Genomic DNA, 19616 nt, shown 5'->3' on the forward strand with positions numbered 1-19616 from the left:
ATAAAGTGACGTAAAAGATATTTATGAAGTAGTATTCACGTTAATATGAAGCTGTTTAAGGAAATGATTTGCCATTAATATAATACCCAATTCGTATAGTGATGTAAAATATGAATCTATTTTATAATCAACGACAATCTTAATCACAGATTGATAAATTGATTACAGTAAGTAATTACCTTAATTTATATCATTAAATCACTCAAAATCATATCTTAAATTACATCAATTAATAAGATGTCTCGCCTATTTTAACATTGAGTAACCAATATATTCCTGAAATACAAATCTTTTCTAAAATTGTATTATTATAAAAGATATTTTTAAAAATATATAGTATCATGATTCTTTCTGAATTAACGTTGAGATCTTAACAGTATCTATATATAATCGTACAGTGATTGTATGAATTATTTACCTAAAATATTAATATCTCATAATCAATGACAACTGTAATCACTCGCACATAATGATTTTTTTTTTTAATATAGCAATAATCTTAATCATCGATTTATAAAACGCTTATAATAAGTAGTTACAATCATTTAAATCATTAAATAACTATTACAGGATATTATAAACTGCTATAATTAATAACATATATAGCCTATTTTACATTCGAGTAACCCATATATTCCTAAAATACAACTATTACGTAAATTGTTTATTAATTAAACGATATTTTCAAATTACAGTAGTATCATGCATATATTCCTAAAATCAGATAATCAACTAATAAATTACTAATATATTTAGCCTATTTGTATTTTAGGAATAAAACATATATTCTTTAAATACAATTATTACGAAAATTGTAGCATCTATATATATCTTGCGAAATCTTTCCCCACAAAAATCGTAATTTTTTTTCTTGTATAGCTAAAAACAATATAAGACATAGAATACACAACATTTACATAAATTGGCGTAACAATATACAATAGTTGATTGCATTACATACAAAATAATTATTCACTCCATATGTAATAGTGATTTAGCATCAAGAAAACGATCCTTTATTTCATAAGTATATATATGAATCTTAAAATAAGATAAAGTAACTTCTTTAAACTTAAACACTTATAAATGTCATTAATCAACAACAAAATTTAAAATTTATTTGAACCATTTATAAGTTTTTAATTATAAGTGTTTAATCAAATTAAATATATATAGATTGCTCTGATATGTGGTCAAACTGAATATAAGTTCATCAGAACTGAACAAATATGATTGTCATTTAATATGAAAAATATATAAGATTAATACAAACTTATATTATTGAAATTAAAACTCTTATTATGACAATAAACTTAATACAACTGAAAATTTACCTAGAAATAAATATAAAGCAAAAACTTAAAATAAATATTTCATATCTAAGAAAATCTAGTGGAGCAAGCGTAGAAAAAAGGCTGCTTCGCGATTACATAAGTATGCATCACATAAACTTTTGAGATCATCAGGACCCCATGCGAAGTAATCCCATTTGTCCACAATGTTGTCATATTCATGAAGGTGCTCTTGATCGCACTTTACGAATTCATCAGACTCACGAACTATGGAATTATTTAACCAAAGGGACACCATCATATCTCGTAGAGTTTCTCTTAATTGGACCACTTTATCTATTGGATGCTTGTGAAAAACACTTAGTAATAACGCTACACCCCTTTTTTTGCGCTCTTCATCTGCATTGAATATAAGCAAAAGTCCCAATAAATAGCTGGCCAACACATTGCCATTTGAATGTGCCAAGTCGATGTTCTTCAACCCTTCATCTAACATCACATATGTGAAATATTGTACCTATACAAATATAGTTAGTTATGTTCATAATGTAAATAAATAAATAAAATATACATTTGATAAAATTGCGTTAGTTAAAAAAAAAAAACAACTTTACCATGCCATAACGCAAAAGTGCTTCTGGATTTTTGTATTCCAAGCACAACTCAAAAAACTTTGCTTTATTTTCATCATTACGCATTGAACGCATGTAAAGGTGTTCAAAAGAAACCTTCTTATATATCTTCCCATCATGTGAAAGTTTATTAATAGCCTTGCAACTGAAAATAAATTAATTTCATAAGATGAAAATGTGGAAATTTAAATCTCTTAAAAACAAAAGAAATCTATATATATAAAACTCACGTCATTCTGCATGCAAATAAATCAGGAGCATTTGCAGCACCAACGCGTGAAAGAATTTCAATAATAATTTCAGTAGGAAGGGAATGAACAATGTTAGGCTTCTTTGCATTTGGGAATCCCATGTTAGAGAGTGTGAGAATGAAAAAATCGAAATTTTATTTTGGAGGGTGTATTTTGGTTAAATGAAATGTAAAAACTATGCATGTATATTTAGATATATATATATAACATTCATAAAAAAGGCATGCTTAGAGAAAATGAAAAGATGTGTCTTATGGGAATAATATTTGAGACAATGGAAAGTCAGAAATTAAAATCTAATCATAGCAACATTTCGTAACTGCCAAATATCTATGTATATGCCAATTAATGCTATTTTAATAATATAGATTATTAGGAAATTCATAAAAAAAAAAAATTCAAAATCGGTTTTTCTTTTTTGTAAAAAACAGGCGGCAGTATTAATGTAAACGTTTGGTAATCTATCAATTTTATAACCGGAATATATAAATCTGTATATATATTATATATATTTACATTATTATAAATGGTTGTGTCTTTTGGCAATAATATTTGACAAAATGGAAAGTCACTACTTATTGGCAACGCCTACCAAATTTTCGTTACTGTCATATATAAAACTACCTAAATTAGTGCACTATGTAATATAGGAAATTTTTTCAAAAATTCAATTACAAAATTGACGCCAGTTAGTATTTTTTTTTTATTAAGAACGTTACTAATATTGTATATGGTTGTTTTATATATACGTCCAATATTAATTATTACACTAACTTAGTCTATTATTTTAAGTGTTTGTTAATAAATCAAATTTAGAAATGGAATATATAAATACGATTACATATAATATATATATAGATATGATGCTTTATTTTTATTAAATTTTCATTCTATTATGATTTAAGACATAAACGAAGTGCTCGAATTATATAATTAATAACGCATAACAAAAAGTAGTAAACTTACATTATAATTGAAACACTTTGTAACTAAGAAAATTAAAATAACAAATAAAATATAGAAAAGTTTTATATTTTGTGATCCATTTGGTTGCTATAAGTAGGCAACTTGCAAGTAAATTGATAAGCACACTCTTCCGCCCAGTAAACGTGTGTAACATCCACAACTTTATGAACTTTAGATTTAAAACATAGCAATGTCGCTTCAAGTACGAAAACATATGCATCTCCAATATGAGAGAACAGTTTGGTCCGTATGTTGTCCATGTATTTAACCTACAAAAAACAATTATTAGCGATAATGCGAAATTTATATTACAAAGTTGTAATATAAAACATAAATTATAATATTAACATACATACCTCTTCAGTTCGTTTTGGTAGATCGAGAGTGGACAATTGTAATATAAAACATATTTGCTTGTGAGATAGTCCAACACTTAATGACCCACTTATATCCTTTATTTTGATATGCATGAACACGGAATTCGAACTATTGACTTTATAAATATCATCTATTCTCCCAACAACCCTACACTTGCATCCCTACAATGAAAAGAATGAAATTAATTTACATATCTATATACATATAAACAAACGAATTTAAGATATTATAAAGTAAATATTAGATACGACGTACTCCGTTGTATTTGTGAAACTCAGAAATGGATAAACGCATTGAATTCGAGATGCATAGTAATCTATTGAGCGGAAGAGAAGTCTTATTTATCCATAGTGTCTTGTGTCGGACAAATTGATCGTTACGAAACCTAATTAACCCAATCAAAACATGTATTTAAGAGAACACGTTAAGTTGCGCATGGTTGAAAAAATGATCAAATCGCATGTAAGTATACATATTAGCTTACCACTGTTTTAGTTTGCTTGCAATCTTTGTCCTAGGATTGATCATGATTTGTGTGGTTTCAACATATTGCAAATAAATGCCTATGAAATGTAGTGAAAATACATACGTAATTAAAATACAGAATTTGAACATATGTTACCTAAATAATACAATTTTGATGCTTACCGTCGTCATTTTTCAAAACCAATCCTCTTGCTAAAACAACCACAGCGTCTTGTAATAGGTCAGAACTTAATTGTTGTAAATGGTCAAAAAAATTGTCGACAACACATAGTCTCATAGCAGTATAACTGATATAAGTAAACAATGAATCAATATATTAATTATGGCAAGAAAAACGAAAATAACTACAATTACATGTAATATAAATCACGAAATTATAAAATTACCTATTGTCAATTAGTATGATATATTGTTTTTTGCTTTGTTGATTAATTTTTGATTGAACACGTCCCATATAGATGAGTACTCCAACAACACCTAACATGTCATTTTTTAGAATAACACATTTACGAATACATTCTATTTGACATGCATATAAATTTATGATACTAATAATACTAAACGTGGACAAAAATAAAGAAAAAATCAAACAGAACAAAGAGGCGAAAATTGCTATACTGTGAAAAAAAATCGAAAAATTGATTTATTTAACCTACAATGAAACGATTTCTTATTTACTTAGGGCTTCATGTAACAATTTTTATGTTTTCTACCTACACAATGTGATAAAAAATCGAAGAAGAATTATTTAGGCTACAATGTTTTTAACAGAATGTAAAAAAGTAAGGTTTTAAAAAATACGTGTGGAAATAATAATATGGAGTATATATATATATACCTATTTCCTTATTTTGAACGCGAACTTGCCTCATCAAAGAATTTAATAGTGTTAACTCATTTTTTCGCACCTTATTCACATGAGGATCCATTTCACAAAAGAGAATAAAACAACTTTTTTTGTATGTTCAATATATATAAGAAAAAAGTATGTGTTGATTGAAATAACTTAATTTCGGATTCAATAAAAAAAATAATCAGTCGAATATTGCGTTTCAAACTTGCCAAATATAAAAACTGATTACGTTAGATGTTAATTTAAAAACTGATTACGTTAGATGTTAATAAGGTAATAAGATCCGGAAAAAGGTAATAAGATCCGGAAAAAGGTAATAAGATATGTTCATTGTTAGATCGTAATATAAAAACTGATTACGTTAGATGTCAATTTGCAGTCACGTTTTATTTATAGATCCGAAAAAAAAAAATCGTGATAATCTATTTCTTTATTGAACTTAATTAACGACAATGATAACTAAAGAGATACACATAGTACATATTTAAAATTAATTACTATGAAATTTCACTTAATTAATTTAGTCATGTAATGCAAGACTTTTGCTGTAATAAACAAAATTCATGACCATCAAAAATAAAATGAGATATGGAATACATAGTTAATACGGAAATGCAAAATAATACATGAGATAAACTTGAATAACACCACCTAAACTTGAATACTTTTTTTTCTTGAAGACGTAACCTCAGCTTTTCATCCCCAATCGTTGAACACGTTTATGACATTAATCATTTATTAGGGAATCCAAATGCTGAACTCTTTCCTTTGCTTCTATTGTTGCAAGTTCAATCTTATTACGAAAGGAGATAATCATACCAACATAACCCATGGTTTCCACTTCATCTTCATCATCTAATTTCTCTAGTGCTTTTAGAGATTTCGAAATCTCCTCATCAATGGCAGACCATGCTTCAAAAAAATTCATACATAGACTCGTTAATATCATTGATATGTTTTGCAACTCTAGGATCCATTTTAATGAAATAAGTTGTTTTTGAGAAATTTGAAGGATAATTAGCTTTGAATTTTAAAACCGATTTTGATGGATTGGAAGCAAGAGGGGTTGAAAAAACCGGATTTGTGCAAGCTATTATATAGGCAAAAAATTTATTATTTAATGTATTGCATGCATTAGGTGGTAGATAATATTTAATGGATTGCATGCATTGGTTGGTATTTAAAAGCTTCAATTTATTACATGTATTAATCACCAACCATGAGTTTTTTTTTTTTATATTAATATGACTACATTAATGTTATCACAAGAGAATTAACATACATGTATTAAACACGTATATATTTATATTAAGAATGAAAAAAAGAAATACAACTCTAATTGGACTTATTTTGTAATTCAACTAAGAGAATTAACATACTATATTAATATAAAAGATAATGTAAAAAACTGCTAAAAAGTCCTTGCACAATAATACAATAAAGTTTTATTTCTACTTAATTGAAGAAGATCTCCGTCGGCCAAATTCAATTCTTCGAAACACTCATCGCACACTTTATGAATCCTTGGAGGAACAGTGTGTAGGTAGTACAACATCATGTTATCACAATCCAAGTGTACCCTAAACCGAGGTTTTGATGAAGTAACGTCTTCAATAGTATCCCATATAGGCGAATCATAACATATATCATGCGTGAATTCTTTTGATACCTTATGACTCAGAAGACGACCCGAACGAAATAGTGTTAACACCATTGCATCAACATCAAAAAAATTAGAATGTGCCAATTTCGGATGCCATGTAGCTTCAATTGAGGCGCATTGATTTTCACATGGGACTTCATGAATTACATCTTCAATTACGGGCATATCACGTTTATGGTTATTAGATGTTTCTATTTAATATTTTTGTGAAGATTATCTCATAAAAACGCATGAAAATAAATCGAAAAATTTATTTTGTAGTGTGCCATGACCATCCTAAAAACGCCATTTAGAAGCTATGGATTTGGTGTGGTGTGGTGAGACAAAGCCTAAGAATCATGGATATTTATACTACATATGGCCGAGTATAATTACCATTTAAAATTTTTTATTTTTTTTTTATTATATAAATGTAAATTTGTTTCCTTAATATTAGCATGTATTGTTGGTTGATTATCAATTACAACCATGATTTATTCCAAATTGATTCGGTATTTTTTTGTTTCCATAATACTCTTATTCATATTTAAATTTCCTTAATTGATTCCATAATTTATGCGAAAATCTCTCAATTAAGATCGTGATTTGATATTTTTTTTTTTCCTAATTTTCACGTGCAACTTGCTTGACACACATTACCTTAGTCCAACAAACGTTTCCTTAATTATGTAGATCACATATCAATTTAAATCCTTGATTGACGCCAATTATAATTTCTTTGAGCCGTGTGACACGTGGACACCCTCAATGAGCTCGAAAAAAATACTGATCAAAGGAGCATGCCACATCATGCCACGTAGAATTGAAATCGATAACAGAACGACACGTGGCCTCAAGGATCCTACTTTAAATATATATATAGATTTGGTTAAAAAAAAAATCCAATTAAACGTATATTATTTTTGTCCTAAAGAAAACACAAACGAAATACTAGAGTATATGCAAGTTTGCACTTGGTCTTGTAATTGAGTTCAGTTCTGCCTTGTAACTTGTAAGAAGTGGCGAGCTAACATTTGAAGTTGAACATGTTAGTTATAGTTAATGTAGTTATCAAGTTTCTTTATTTAACAAATTTCATATATCAATCAATTCTCTATTTTGAAAGTAATGTTTTTTGCTTTAGTGTTGCCATTTTCTTGTAATGCTTATACATTCTTCAAACTTTTAAAAAAAAATATAGTAATAATACTTCATAAGAGAGATGTAACCTTCAAAATGAAAGAAACTTGATACAACAAACTAGCTATGAATTGATTGACTTATCTCCTCGTACAAATTAACATTGTCTTTTCATTCTACAAACAAGTGATTTACATACCTGAATTTAGAAAAGATATCATGCAAATATAATTTTTTTAAAAAAGGATTGAATATACAATCTCAATATATAAATCGAAAATTTGGATATTCGTTTGTGAGGAGATAACTTTTGTTTTAACCTTACAAATTTAGTTCAAAAAAAAAAAATCCAATTACATTGTCTTTGCTTCTCTAATCTCTACAATCAAACACACTTAAATAAAAATTCTAAAAAATTACGACCATCAAACATCACATCATCCAAAAACAATAAATCAACTTCCAAAACTCGAACCACTACTAACACCACCACTACCACTACTACTATTATTATTAATAACTTGAGACTCCTCGAATTCCTTGATCAAATCCGAATCCACATTCTCTTCAGGTTCCCACGTCGGATCCTCAATATCAACCCATTTAACCAAAAACTCATTCTTGCCATCATCCCCAACTCTCTTCCCATACACACCTTGGGCTTCAGCATACTCAAGCCCATCTTCAAAATCCTTAACCAAATCCTCACCAATAAACCCAACTTTAACCCACTCATTCTCCCCTCCATCTCTCCACTTAACCAAATACTCCAAATTCTCCCCTTTCCCTCTTTTCTCCAAAACCCCCTCAACTTCTGCATATTCATAAACCACTCCTTCTAAATTCTTTATCACATTCTCCAACCCAACTCTTCTCCCAAATTGCATCAAATTACCCTTCGGAGTAACGGCCAAGATCTCTTTCGCTAAATCCAACGGCGTACGTCCTTTATCATCCTCCACCTCGGGATCTGCGCCAGCTTCTAGAAGCGCACGTGCGGCGTCTGGTCTCGCGTATCCTGCCGCCATGTGGAGCGGCGTGAGGCCGCCACCTGTGATGTCTTTTTTGTCCACGTCAGCGCCGTAGGAAGCGAGGAGAGAGATACACGTGTCGGAGCCTAGTCCAGACACGAAGTGTAAGGCTGTGCGTCCGTCGGAGTCAACCGCGTTGATGTCGCGTTGGGCTGAATTGGGCTGGGCTAGAATGGATTGGAGTTGTTGTGGGTCGGCCTTTTTAGCAGCGGCCCACCAAGGAGATTCGTAGTCTGAAACGACGTCGCTAGCTATGAAGTTTGATGGGACCCATGTAGGTGGGTGGTTGTCATTCCATTCTATGAGGTATTCCATTGTTGTTGGTGAAGATGAAGTTGGGGACACGCGGCTGCCTATGATTCGGTTGACTTCTCCGTAGGATTCTTCTTCGTTGTATGATTCGTATGACTGTTGTTCGAGTTGTTGGTTTTGTTGTTCGAATTGTTGGTTTTGTTGTTGGAGTTGTTGGTTTTGTTGTTGGGCGAGGAGAGAGAAAGAGAGGGGGTGGTGGCGGAGGAAGAGAGGGCGAGGAGAGAGAAAAGAGGGAGGAGAGAGAGTGAGTTTGAGGTGGGAGAAGTGGGGAGGAGTGAGAGAAAGGGTGTCCATTTTTATTATTGTGGTGGAGATTGAATGTTAATGTGAAGAAATCATACTCCTATAGTCCTATGCTATGAAGTATGAAGTATACTTACAAGAGTGGAAAGTGAGAGGAGAGAGAGAGAGTGAGGACAAAGGAGGGAGTTTTAGCGGGGGAGATAAGAAATCATATCCACTTTGTGGTTGGGATTTCCTTTTTTTTCTTTTATCATAATTCATACACTTACACATCATTTGACTTGTTTTATGAATTTCAAGACTTTGAAATTTTAAATGTAATATTGGGTAAAATGGTAGGATTGAAGTTATATATTCTATAATATAGGCTTTATTCACACAAGTAATGGAGAACATACAAAAGTTTTAGAATATTATTTTAGGGCACTAGAGCGAAACCCATTCTTATCACAAGATTTTAATAATATGGCAGTGATCTGTCATTACGTGCGGCTAACTCCATGATAGAAAGAAAAAGGAAGACAAAATTTCCTAGTAAATACTAACAAAATTTATATATTTTTTTATGTTTCTCACTCAAAATCTTGACACTATTTACAATTAGAGAGAATCTTTTAGATTATTTTTCAATATATAAGAAAAAATATAGTCAGATGTGGTTTTGTTTGATTCCTTTAATTAATTATTATAATTTTTGCTAATATGTGATGAAAGATATTTAATATAAGTGCATTGGGAAACATGTAAAGTCAAAGTAGGAAACATAAAAAAACATAGAGGGATCTTGTTAGATTCATTACATACTATCAAGTTATAATTTTTTTTTTAAGTATGCATAATTAAAGATACTAATGATTAAAAAATACGTTGCATATGTAATACTCCGTATTTTTAGTAAGTTATTAGTGATATTTTTTTTAAAAGGCTTTATATACTAAAAAGGCTTTTATTAATTATAAAGGTTTCAAATAGGCCTTTGTATTAAATTATGGGGTTTTCAAATAAATTCTAACCCAAATTATATATTGGGCCTAAGTTTACAAGTTATAATCCAAGTAGTTAGAAGATATTTTAAAAAGAAATTTCAAAAAGGATTTACAAAAGATTTATATAGAAAAAAAAAAAAAAAATCTTTAAATGACGTGAAGGAACTCACGCCAGTGAGTTACTTTGTTTCCAAGTTGGTTTCTTTTTATTATTTTATCTTTTGGGTTAATTTGTTAATTGGTTTATTTTATCTTTTGGTTAATTAGCATCTAGACTATTTATCTTGTGGAATATTCCTCATTCTAGCTATATTATCATAAAAGATAGTTTATCCTACCTAAAGTAATTATCTTTTCTCAAAAATCCATCTTTTAGTTCCTATTCCTATTCTTATCCTATTTACCCCAACTAGTATAAATAGGGGTCTCCACCCACCATATTCTTCACACCAAATTTGAGGAATAAATCTCTTTTCTCAAGTTTAAACTCTCTCCCCTCTTAGCCTACCTTCTCTATTTCCTCCCTAGTAGTTATTATTTTGAAGGTGCGTGTATATGTAGATCTTTAAATATTGTTCGGCAATGCGTAGTATCATGTTTTAGGGTTATTATTTTAGATTGAAATACATGTTTACGAGTCTTGTTATAAACTTTATGAGTTTTATTATAAATATTATGGAATTACATGAGTATACAAGTTTATGTTTTCTTAATAAACATTTAGCAGTCTACAACTTACTTTATTTCCGACTAATTGACCATGCGTTAAGTTGTATAATTTATTGTCGTCGTTGCCGCATTACTAAAGTCAAGTGATAAATAATCTTCAAGATGTATACTTTGAATGGTATGGTTAGCTGAAAGCGTAGTATTACAGTACATGCGTTAAACAAACTTATGTCATTATTCTTTGTCCTATTACTAGGTTACAATTAATTTCTAAAGATATGCCTTGAGATGGATTGTTAGTTGACAACCTAATACTGCATGACAGTAGGGATGTGAAATCTATCTTTGAGGTTCATGATGATTGTTGCATAAAATTTAATTCTTTAACTTTACTAGCATGAGAATTATTATTATTCTTAATATTATTATAAATGTTTTTAGAGGATTGTATGAACAAGTTATTAATTTTATGCCTTTTATATGGCTAAAATTTTATAAAAGAATTGCTATTCTTATAAAGGAGGATTATTTCCGAAAGATTTTTCTTAGTTATATGATCTTTTATGATCACAATTATAAAGAGGCCACGGCTTGTTATTTACTAACAAGACGGTAGCTATTATATTTTACCCATGTACTTTTTGTATAAGTCATGTGGACAAGGTAGTTCCCCTCGTAATAGACTCAGTAAGGAATACTAAACTTGGGGGGTGTGCACACTTTAGGAAAGGTACTAGAAAAAAGGATTTTATTAAAGTTATATACTTTATATTATACAAGTATCCAAGGAATTTATACAAGTTATTTCAAGTATCAAGGAAGGTTTATATGAATATTTTTGAATGTTTAATAAAGTGTTTAAATTTCGCATATACATGTACTCAGTATTTTTACTGACACGCATTTTGTTTGTTTGTTTTATGGCTTTGTCCCTGTGATGATCCTTTTGGTGACAGATTTTTCAGGTTGATGATGCATACTACATATGGGGAGCTAGTGAGGATTACTACATAGCTTAGTTTAGTAGTCATTAGTTTTAATTTCCCTTTGTCTTAGTTGAAACAATAAATTTTTATTTATCAATAAAGAGAAGTTATTTTTATTAATTCCGCTGCATTGTTAATTTAGTAGTTAGTAGTTTTAGCCTTTAACGTTATCACGTGGCGGTAATACTCTCAAGTTTCTCAAGTGTTTATATTAAATATATTCTTTATAAAGAGAGAAATTTGGGGGTGTTACAAAGTGGTATCAAGAGCCTTTTAGGTTTAATGAGAGTTGGTAGAGGAAATATAAGTTAGAGTTTCGCATTTTAGTGCATAAATTTTTTGCATTTTATTTCATAAATAAAGATTGCATTTTATTTGCAAAATAAAGTTATATTTCCAAATATAAATATTTCCAATTTATTTATTTTGAAGAAAGGAATAAGTGTGTGGCTTTATTTTTCTGAGGAAATTCTGGCTAAGGAAAGACTTGGTACTTAAGTTGGCCGTTGTGCCGCACCTCTCTTTCCTGGGAACTCCCTCGACTAATTTTTCCATACACGAAAAACCTAGTATTCGAAATAAAAACTTATACTTAAATTTTTTTGAAAATACAAATAGTTTGAAATTTTCTTTGTTTCCTTATTTACAATCAGATTATTATTCTTGAATAATTGTATGACATTATGTCTAGCAAATATGAAAATATTATTAATTTTCATAAGGAAGGAGATAGTAGCTTAATAATTAGTAGTTCGTTAATTAGACTACTACTCTCTTATAAATGTTAGCATTCCTTTTCAAGGATTAATAAATAAAATTCTAGTTTGTTCTTTTATGTTATGTGCAATTTGTCAATCATTTATGAATCATGATTGTTGTATGAATTACAAATTTTAGGATAACTTAATAAGTAGTTTGTTTCTTACCAGGAAGAAATGGCCAGTAGACCCGGAAGTAGATCCAAAACTCGAGCAACTCTTAAGGAGTTGACCTCTCTGACCAAGAATTTGGCTAAGGCTATGACTTCTCAACTGAACCGTCAACAAGAAGCCTGACCTAGCTGGCGAGGTGTTTAAGAAAGTAGCCTCTAGGAATCCACCTGTCTATGATGGAAAAGAGGACCCAGCCAGTCTTGAGAACTGGATTAGAGAGTTTGATAAACTGTTTACTGCTGTTAGGTGTGATGATGAGTTGAAAATCAACAATGCTACATACTACTAAGAGAGGAAGCTGATTTATGGTGGTCCCAAAGGAAGGAGTCTTTGGACTCAAGAGGATTTTGGGTGGGAGCAATTTAAGGAAGCCTTGAGAACCAAGTTTTACCCACCTCACTTAAGGAAAAAGAAGTGCCTAGAGTTTACCAACCTAAGGATGGGGACCATGACTGTCAATGATACTACTCTAAGTTTATAGAGTTAATGAGGTTTGCACCTGAAATGGTTCCAACTGAAGTTTTGAAGGCTCAAGATTTGAGCAAGGGTTGACCTTGTCCATTCAAGGGAAATTGGGAGGGGCTAACTTTAATAGCCTTGAGGAAGTGTATGGGAGAGCTGCCTCTATTCGGGATCAAAGGAAGAGAGCTAGAAGTGAATCCTGGAGATAAAAGGAAAGGGTCTAGTAATGGTTCAAGGTGGAGATAAGCGTCAAAAGATTAATGGAGGATTCAAGCAAGGAAAGGATGATAAAGTAATGGGAATAACAACAATCGTAGTCAATCTGAAAATGGAAAGTCCAAGAGAGTCTACTACTGCAAAAGATGTCCAAGAAACCACCCAGGAAGGGACTGTGAAGGAAATCTGGTAACTTGTAGGATCTGTAGCAAGTTAGGCCATAGAGAATATGAGTGCTTCCAGAAAGACTCAACATCAGCAAATCCTAAGCCGACCCAGAATCAGGGAGGTAATGGGAACAAAGGACTCCAACAGCAAGTGGTGACCCATAATCGTGTTCCTCCTAAGAATGGGAACGGAGGAGACAATCAGGCTAAGACAAATAATCAAGGTCGAGTGTTTGTCATGAGCAATCGTGAGGCTGAAACGACTGCGGCGTAGTGACTGGTACTTTCTTCATCTCTTCTATTCCAGTTAAGATTTTATTTGATTCAGGAGCTTCTCACTCTTTTATTTCCAAAACCTTAGTGGAGAAACTTAAGTTGGGAAAACCCGAATTTATAAGCATGGATATAGTCATACCTTCTGGAGATGTCATTAACGTTTCTAAGCTATATAGAGATGTCTTAGTGACTATAGCAGGGGTAGAATTTCCTTCAGACTTAATTGAATTTGAGTTAGATGACCTAGATGTTGTTATGGGAATGGATTGGTTGGGAAGATTCAAACCCCAATAGACTGCAGAGCCCAAAAAGTGACGTTGAAAGGCCCAAAAGGAGTCAAAGTAACCTATAGAAAAACAGTCAGAAGCCCAGTCCAAGAATGATTTCTGCTATGCAACTCAAGAACTGTATAAGAAAGGGGTATCCATTGTACTTGTGTAGTATACAAAAGTTGGGAGTAGAAGGAGAAAAGATGGAGAATATTCCTGTAGTTAATGAATTTCTGGATGTCTTTCCAGAAGAAATCCCTGGAATGCCTCCAATAAGGGAGGTGGAGTTCACCATAGACCTAATGCCTGGAACTGGCCCAATATCTAAAGCACCATATCGTATGGCTCCAGCTGAAATGAATGAGCTTAAAACCCAATTAGAAGAGTTATTAGAGAAGGGATACGTAAGGCCTAGTGTATCCCCATGGGGAGCGCCTGTCTTGTTTGTAAAGAAGAAGGATGGTAGTCTAAGGTTGTGCATCGACTACCGTGAGTTGAACCAAGTGACCATCAAGAATAAGTATCCTCTCCCAAGGATCGATGATTTGTTTGACCAACTGAAAGGAGCTGGAATTTTCTCTAAGATTGACTTAAGGTCAGGGTATCATCATGTATAAGAATTGCTGATAAGGACATTGCTAAGACCGCTTTTAGGACACGTTATGGCCATTATGAGTTTACTATAATGCCTTTTGGATTGACTAATGCCCAGCAGTATTTATGGATCTCATGCATAGAATTTTTAAGCCATACTTAGACCAATTTGTGGTAGTATTTATAGATGATATATTGGTTTACTCTAAGAATAAAGAAGAGCATGAGAAACACCTCCGAATAATTTTGTCAACCCTCCAACAGAAGCAATTGTATGCGAAGTTTTCGAAGTGTGAGTTTTGGTTGGAAAAAGTGGCATTTTTAGGCCACGTCATTTCTAAGGAGGGTGTTGCCGTTGATCCAGCAAAGATTAAGCCGTTAGTGAATGGCCTACTCCAAAGAATGTGACTGATATAAGAAGTTTTCTAGGTCTGGCAGGTTATTACAGACGTTTTGTTAAGGATTTCTCGAAAATAGCCCGACCATGACAACCTTATGAAGAAGGAGTCCAAGTTTATTTGGAGCCCAGAATGTGAGAAAGCCTTCACCATCCTAAAGGAAAGCTAACACAGCCCCTGTGTTATCCTTGCCTGATGGGAGTGATACTTATGAAGTATATAGTGATGCATCTAAACATGGTCTAGGGTGTGTTTTAATGCAAAATAGAAGAGTCATTGCTTATGCATCAAGGCAACTGAAGCCATATGAAGTCAACTACCCTACTCATGACCTAGAGTTGGCCGCAATAGTCTTTGCTTTAAAGATTTGGCGTCATTATTTGTATGGGGTGACATGTAAGATATACACAGATCACAAGAGTTTGAAATACATTTTCACCCAAAAGGATTTGAATATGAGGCAAAGGAGATGGTTAGAATTCATAAAAGACTACGATTTGGATATCCAATACCATGAAGGGAAAGCCAATGTAGTGGCAGATGCCTTGAGTAGGAAGACAAGTCATACCTTAAGCACTATGGTGGTGGCAGATCAATTGTGTTTAGACTTTCAGAAGATGAATCTTGAAGTTATGCAATATGGAGAAGTAGAGAAAATGTTTAGTGCATTGACCATCCAACCCTCGATGTTTGATCAAATTAGGGAAGCTCAATTAAAAGATGAAAAATGGAAAGATAAAGGAAAAGGTGAGGGAGGGTCATGCTGGAGACTTCGAAATTCATGAAGATGGAAGTTTAAGAATGGAAGGAAGGTGGTGTATACCCGAAGCTTGTGAAGATTTGAAATTGAAAATCATGGAGGAAGGTCATAATTCTCCATATTCGATGCACCCAGGGGGTGATAAGTTGTATAAGGATTTAAAGAAGAATTTCTGGTGGGCTCGTATGAAGTTGGACATAGCGGAATTTGTTTCCAAATGCTTAACATGTCAAAAGGTGAAGAGTGAACATAAAAGACCCCAAGGAAAAGTCCAACCTTTAGATGTGCCAGGATGGAAGTGGGATTCTATTTCGATGGATTTCGTTGTTGCGTTACCTAAGGGTAAATCTGGAAATGATACGATATGGGTAATTGTCGATAGGTTGACCAAGTCTGCAGTGTTCATACCTATGAAGGCAACATGGTCGATGGATCAACTAGCTAAGGCCTACATCAAGCATGTATTGAGAATACATGGAGTACCGAAAGATATTGTGTCTGATCGAGATTCTAGATTTTTGTCTAACTTCTGGCAGAAGCTACAGCAAGCCTTTGGTTCGAAGCTATTGATGAGTACTGCTTTTCACCCAGCCACTGATGGCAGACTGAAAGGACCATACAAACCTTAGAAGATATGTTAAGAGCTTGTGTCATGGAATATCAGGGTTCATGGGAAGATCATCTGATTTGATAGAGTTCTCCTACAATAACAGTTATCATTCAAGTATAGGCATGGCACCATTCGAGGCTTTATATGGTAGGAAATGTAGAAGCCCATTATGTTGGAACGATATAAGTGAAACAGTTGTACTTGGGCCTGAATTGATTGAAGAGACCGTGCAACAGGTTAAGATGATCCAAGGAAAGATTAAGGCAGCCCAAGATCGTCAGAAAAGCTATGCTGATCTGAAGCGTAGGGAAGAAGAATATGAAGTGGGCGAAAAAGTGCTTTTGAAAGTATCACCAATGAAGGGTGTGATGAGGTTTGGAAAGAAAGGGAAGCTCAGCCTAAGTTTATAGGCCCATATGAAATCTGGATAGAGTTGGAAAAGTGGCCTATAGGCTAGCCCTACCCACTGAATTAAGCCGTGTTCATAATGTGTTCCATATATCTCAGTTGAGACGGTATATTCCAGATAAATCGCATGTGTTGCAGCCTGAAAATTCAAATTGTGAGAACTTGTCCTATGAAGAAAGGCCTATTAAGATTTTAGACATAAGGTTAGAAGTACCCGAAACAAAGATGTTAAAATTGTTAAGGTGCTCTGGTCTAATCAGAAGTATGAAGAAGCAACATGGGAAGCAGAGGCTGACATGCGAAAGAAATATCCAGAGTTGTTTGCAGAAGGTTAGTAGTAGAGTTACGGGGACGTAACTCCTTTTAAGGGGGGTAGAATACGATAGAGTTTCGCGCGTTTGACTTAGAACCATATTGTTTGGCATATTTTATGAGTTATTATGTGAATCAACTTACTTTTATAGGAAGTTGTGCTATATGTGTCCTACTTGCTTTGTCTCTTGCATTGCTTGCTGCAAGTTTCGAGGACGAAACTTCTTTTAAAGGGGGTAGTCTGTAATACTCCGTATTTTTAGTAAGTTATTAGTGATATTTTTTTTAAAGGCTTTATACTAAAAAGGCTTTATTAATTATAAAGGTTTCAAATAGGCCTTTGTATTAAATTATGGGGTTTCAAATAAATTCTAACCCAAATTATATATTAGGCCTAAGTTTACAAGTTATAATCCAAGTAGTTAGAAATATTTAAAAAGAAATTTCAAAAAGGATTTACAAAAGATTTATATAGAAAAAAAAAAAAAATCTTTAAATGACGTGAAGGAACTCACGACAGTGAGTTACTTTGTTTCCAAGTTGGTTTCTTTTTATTATTTTATCTTTTGGGTTAATTTGTTAATTGGTTATTTATCTTTGGTTAATTGCATCTAGACTATTTATCTTGTGAATATTCCTCTATTCTAGCTATATTATCATAAAAGATAGTTTCCTACCTAAAGTAATTATCTTTTCTCAAAAATCTATCTTTAGTTCCTATTCTATTCTTATCCTATTTACCCAACTAGTATAAATAGGGGTCTCCACCCACCATATTCTTCACACCAAATTTGAGGAATAAATCTCTTTTCTCAAGTTTAAACTCTCTCTCCCTCTTAGCCTACCTTCTCTATTTTCCTCCCTAGTAGTTATTATTTTGAAGGTGCGTGTATATGTAGATCTTTAAATATTGTTCGGCAATGCGTGTATCATGTTTTAGGGTTATTATTTTAGATTGAATACATGTTTACGAGTCTTGTTATAAACTTTATGAGTTTTATTATAAATATTATGGAATTACATGAGTATACAAGTTTATGTTTTCTTAATAACATTTAGCAGTCTACAACTTACTTTATTTCCGACTAATTGACCATGCGTTAAGTTGTATAATTTATTGTCGTCGTTGCCGCATTACTAAAGTCAAGTGATAAATAATCTTCAAGATGTATACTTTGAATGGTATGGTTAGCTGAAAGCGTAGTATTACAGTACATGCGTTAAACAAACTTATGTCATTATTTTTGTCCTATTACTAGGTTACAATTAATTTCTAAAGATATGCCTTGAGATGGATTGTTAGTGACAACCTAATACTGCATGACAGTAGGGATGTGAAATCTATCTTTGAGGTTCATGATGATGTTGATAAAATTTAATTCTTTAACTTTACTAGCATGAGAATTATTATTATTCTTAATATTATTATAAATGTTTTTAGAGGATTGTATGAACAAGTTATTAATTTTATGCCTTTTATATGGCTAAAATTTTATAAAAGATTGCTATTCTTATAAAGGAGGATTATTTCCGAAAGATTTTTCTTAGTTATATGATTTTTATGATCACAATTATAAAGAGGCCACGGCTTGTTATTTACTAACAAGAACGTAGCTATTATATTTTTACCCATGTACTTTTTGTATAAGTCATGTGACAAGGTAGTTCCCCTCGTAATAGACTCAGTAAGAATACTAAACTTGGGGGTGTGCACACTTTAGGAAAAGGTATCTGGCAAGGAAAAGGAGTTTTATTAAAGTTATATACTTTATATTATACAAGTATCCAAGGAATTTATACAAGTTTATTTCAAGTATTCAAGAAAGGTTTATATGAATATTCTTTTGAATGTTAATAAAGTGTTTAAATTTACGCATATACATGTACTCAGTATTTTACTGACACGCATTTTGTTTGTTTGTTTTATGGCTTTGTCCCTGTGATGATCCTTTGGTGAGCAGATTTTTCAGGTTGACTGATGCATACTACATATGGGAGCTAGTGAGGATTACTACATAGCTTAGTTTAGTATCATTTGTTTACATTTCCCTTTGTCTTAGTTGAAACAATAAATTTTTAATTATCAATAAAGAGAAGTTATTTTAATTAATTCCGCTGCATTTTAATTTAGTAGTTAGTAGTTTAGCCTTTAACGTTATCACGTGGCGGTAATACTCTCAAGTTTCTCAATGTTTATATTAAAATATATTCTTTTAAAGGGAGAGAAATTTGGGGTGTTACAAAGTGGTATCAAGAGCCTTTAGGTTTATTAATGAGAGTCTGGGTAGATTTAGGAAGGGCATATAAGTTAGAGTTTCGCATTTTAGTGCATAAATTTTTTGCAT

The 19616-nt window shown here is 32.1% G+C and overlaps 1 protein-coding gene across 1 annotated transcript; it reads right to left on the bottom strand.

The window, feature by feature from the left end:
* Nucleotides 1-7887: 7887 nt before the first annotated feature.
* On the bottom strand, nt 7888-9438 carry LOC104887683 (signal recognition particle 43 kDa protein, chloroplastic). The gene has a single exon (XM_010672388.4). It carries the CDS (start codon nt 9275-9277, stop codon nt 8096-8098), a length of 1182 nt encoding a protein of 393 aa, XP_010670690.2. The 5' UTR covers nt 9278-9438; the 3' UTR covers nt 7888-8095.
* Nucleotides 9439-19616: the final 10178 nt, after the last annotated feature.

Source organism: Beta vulgaris, chromosome 2 (genome assembly GCF_026745355.1).
Source record: "Beta vulgaris subsp. vulgaris cultivar EL10 chromosome 2, EL10.2, whole genome shotgun sequence".
NCBI lineage: Eukaryota > Viridiplantae > Streptophyta > Magnoliopsida > Caryophyllales > Amaranthaceae > Beta > Beta vulgaris.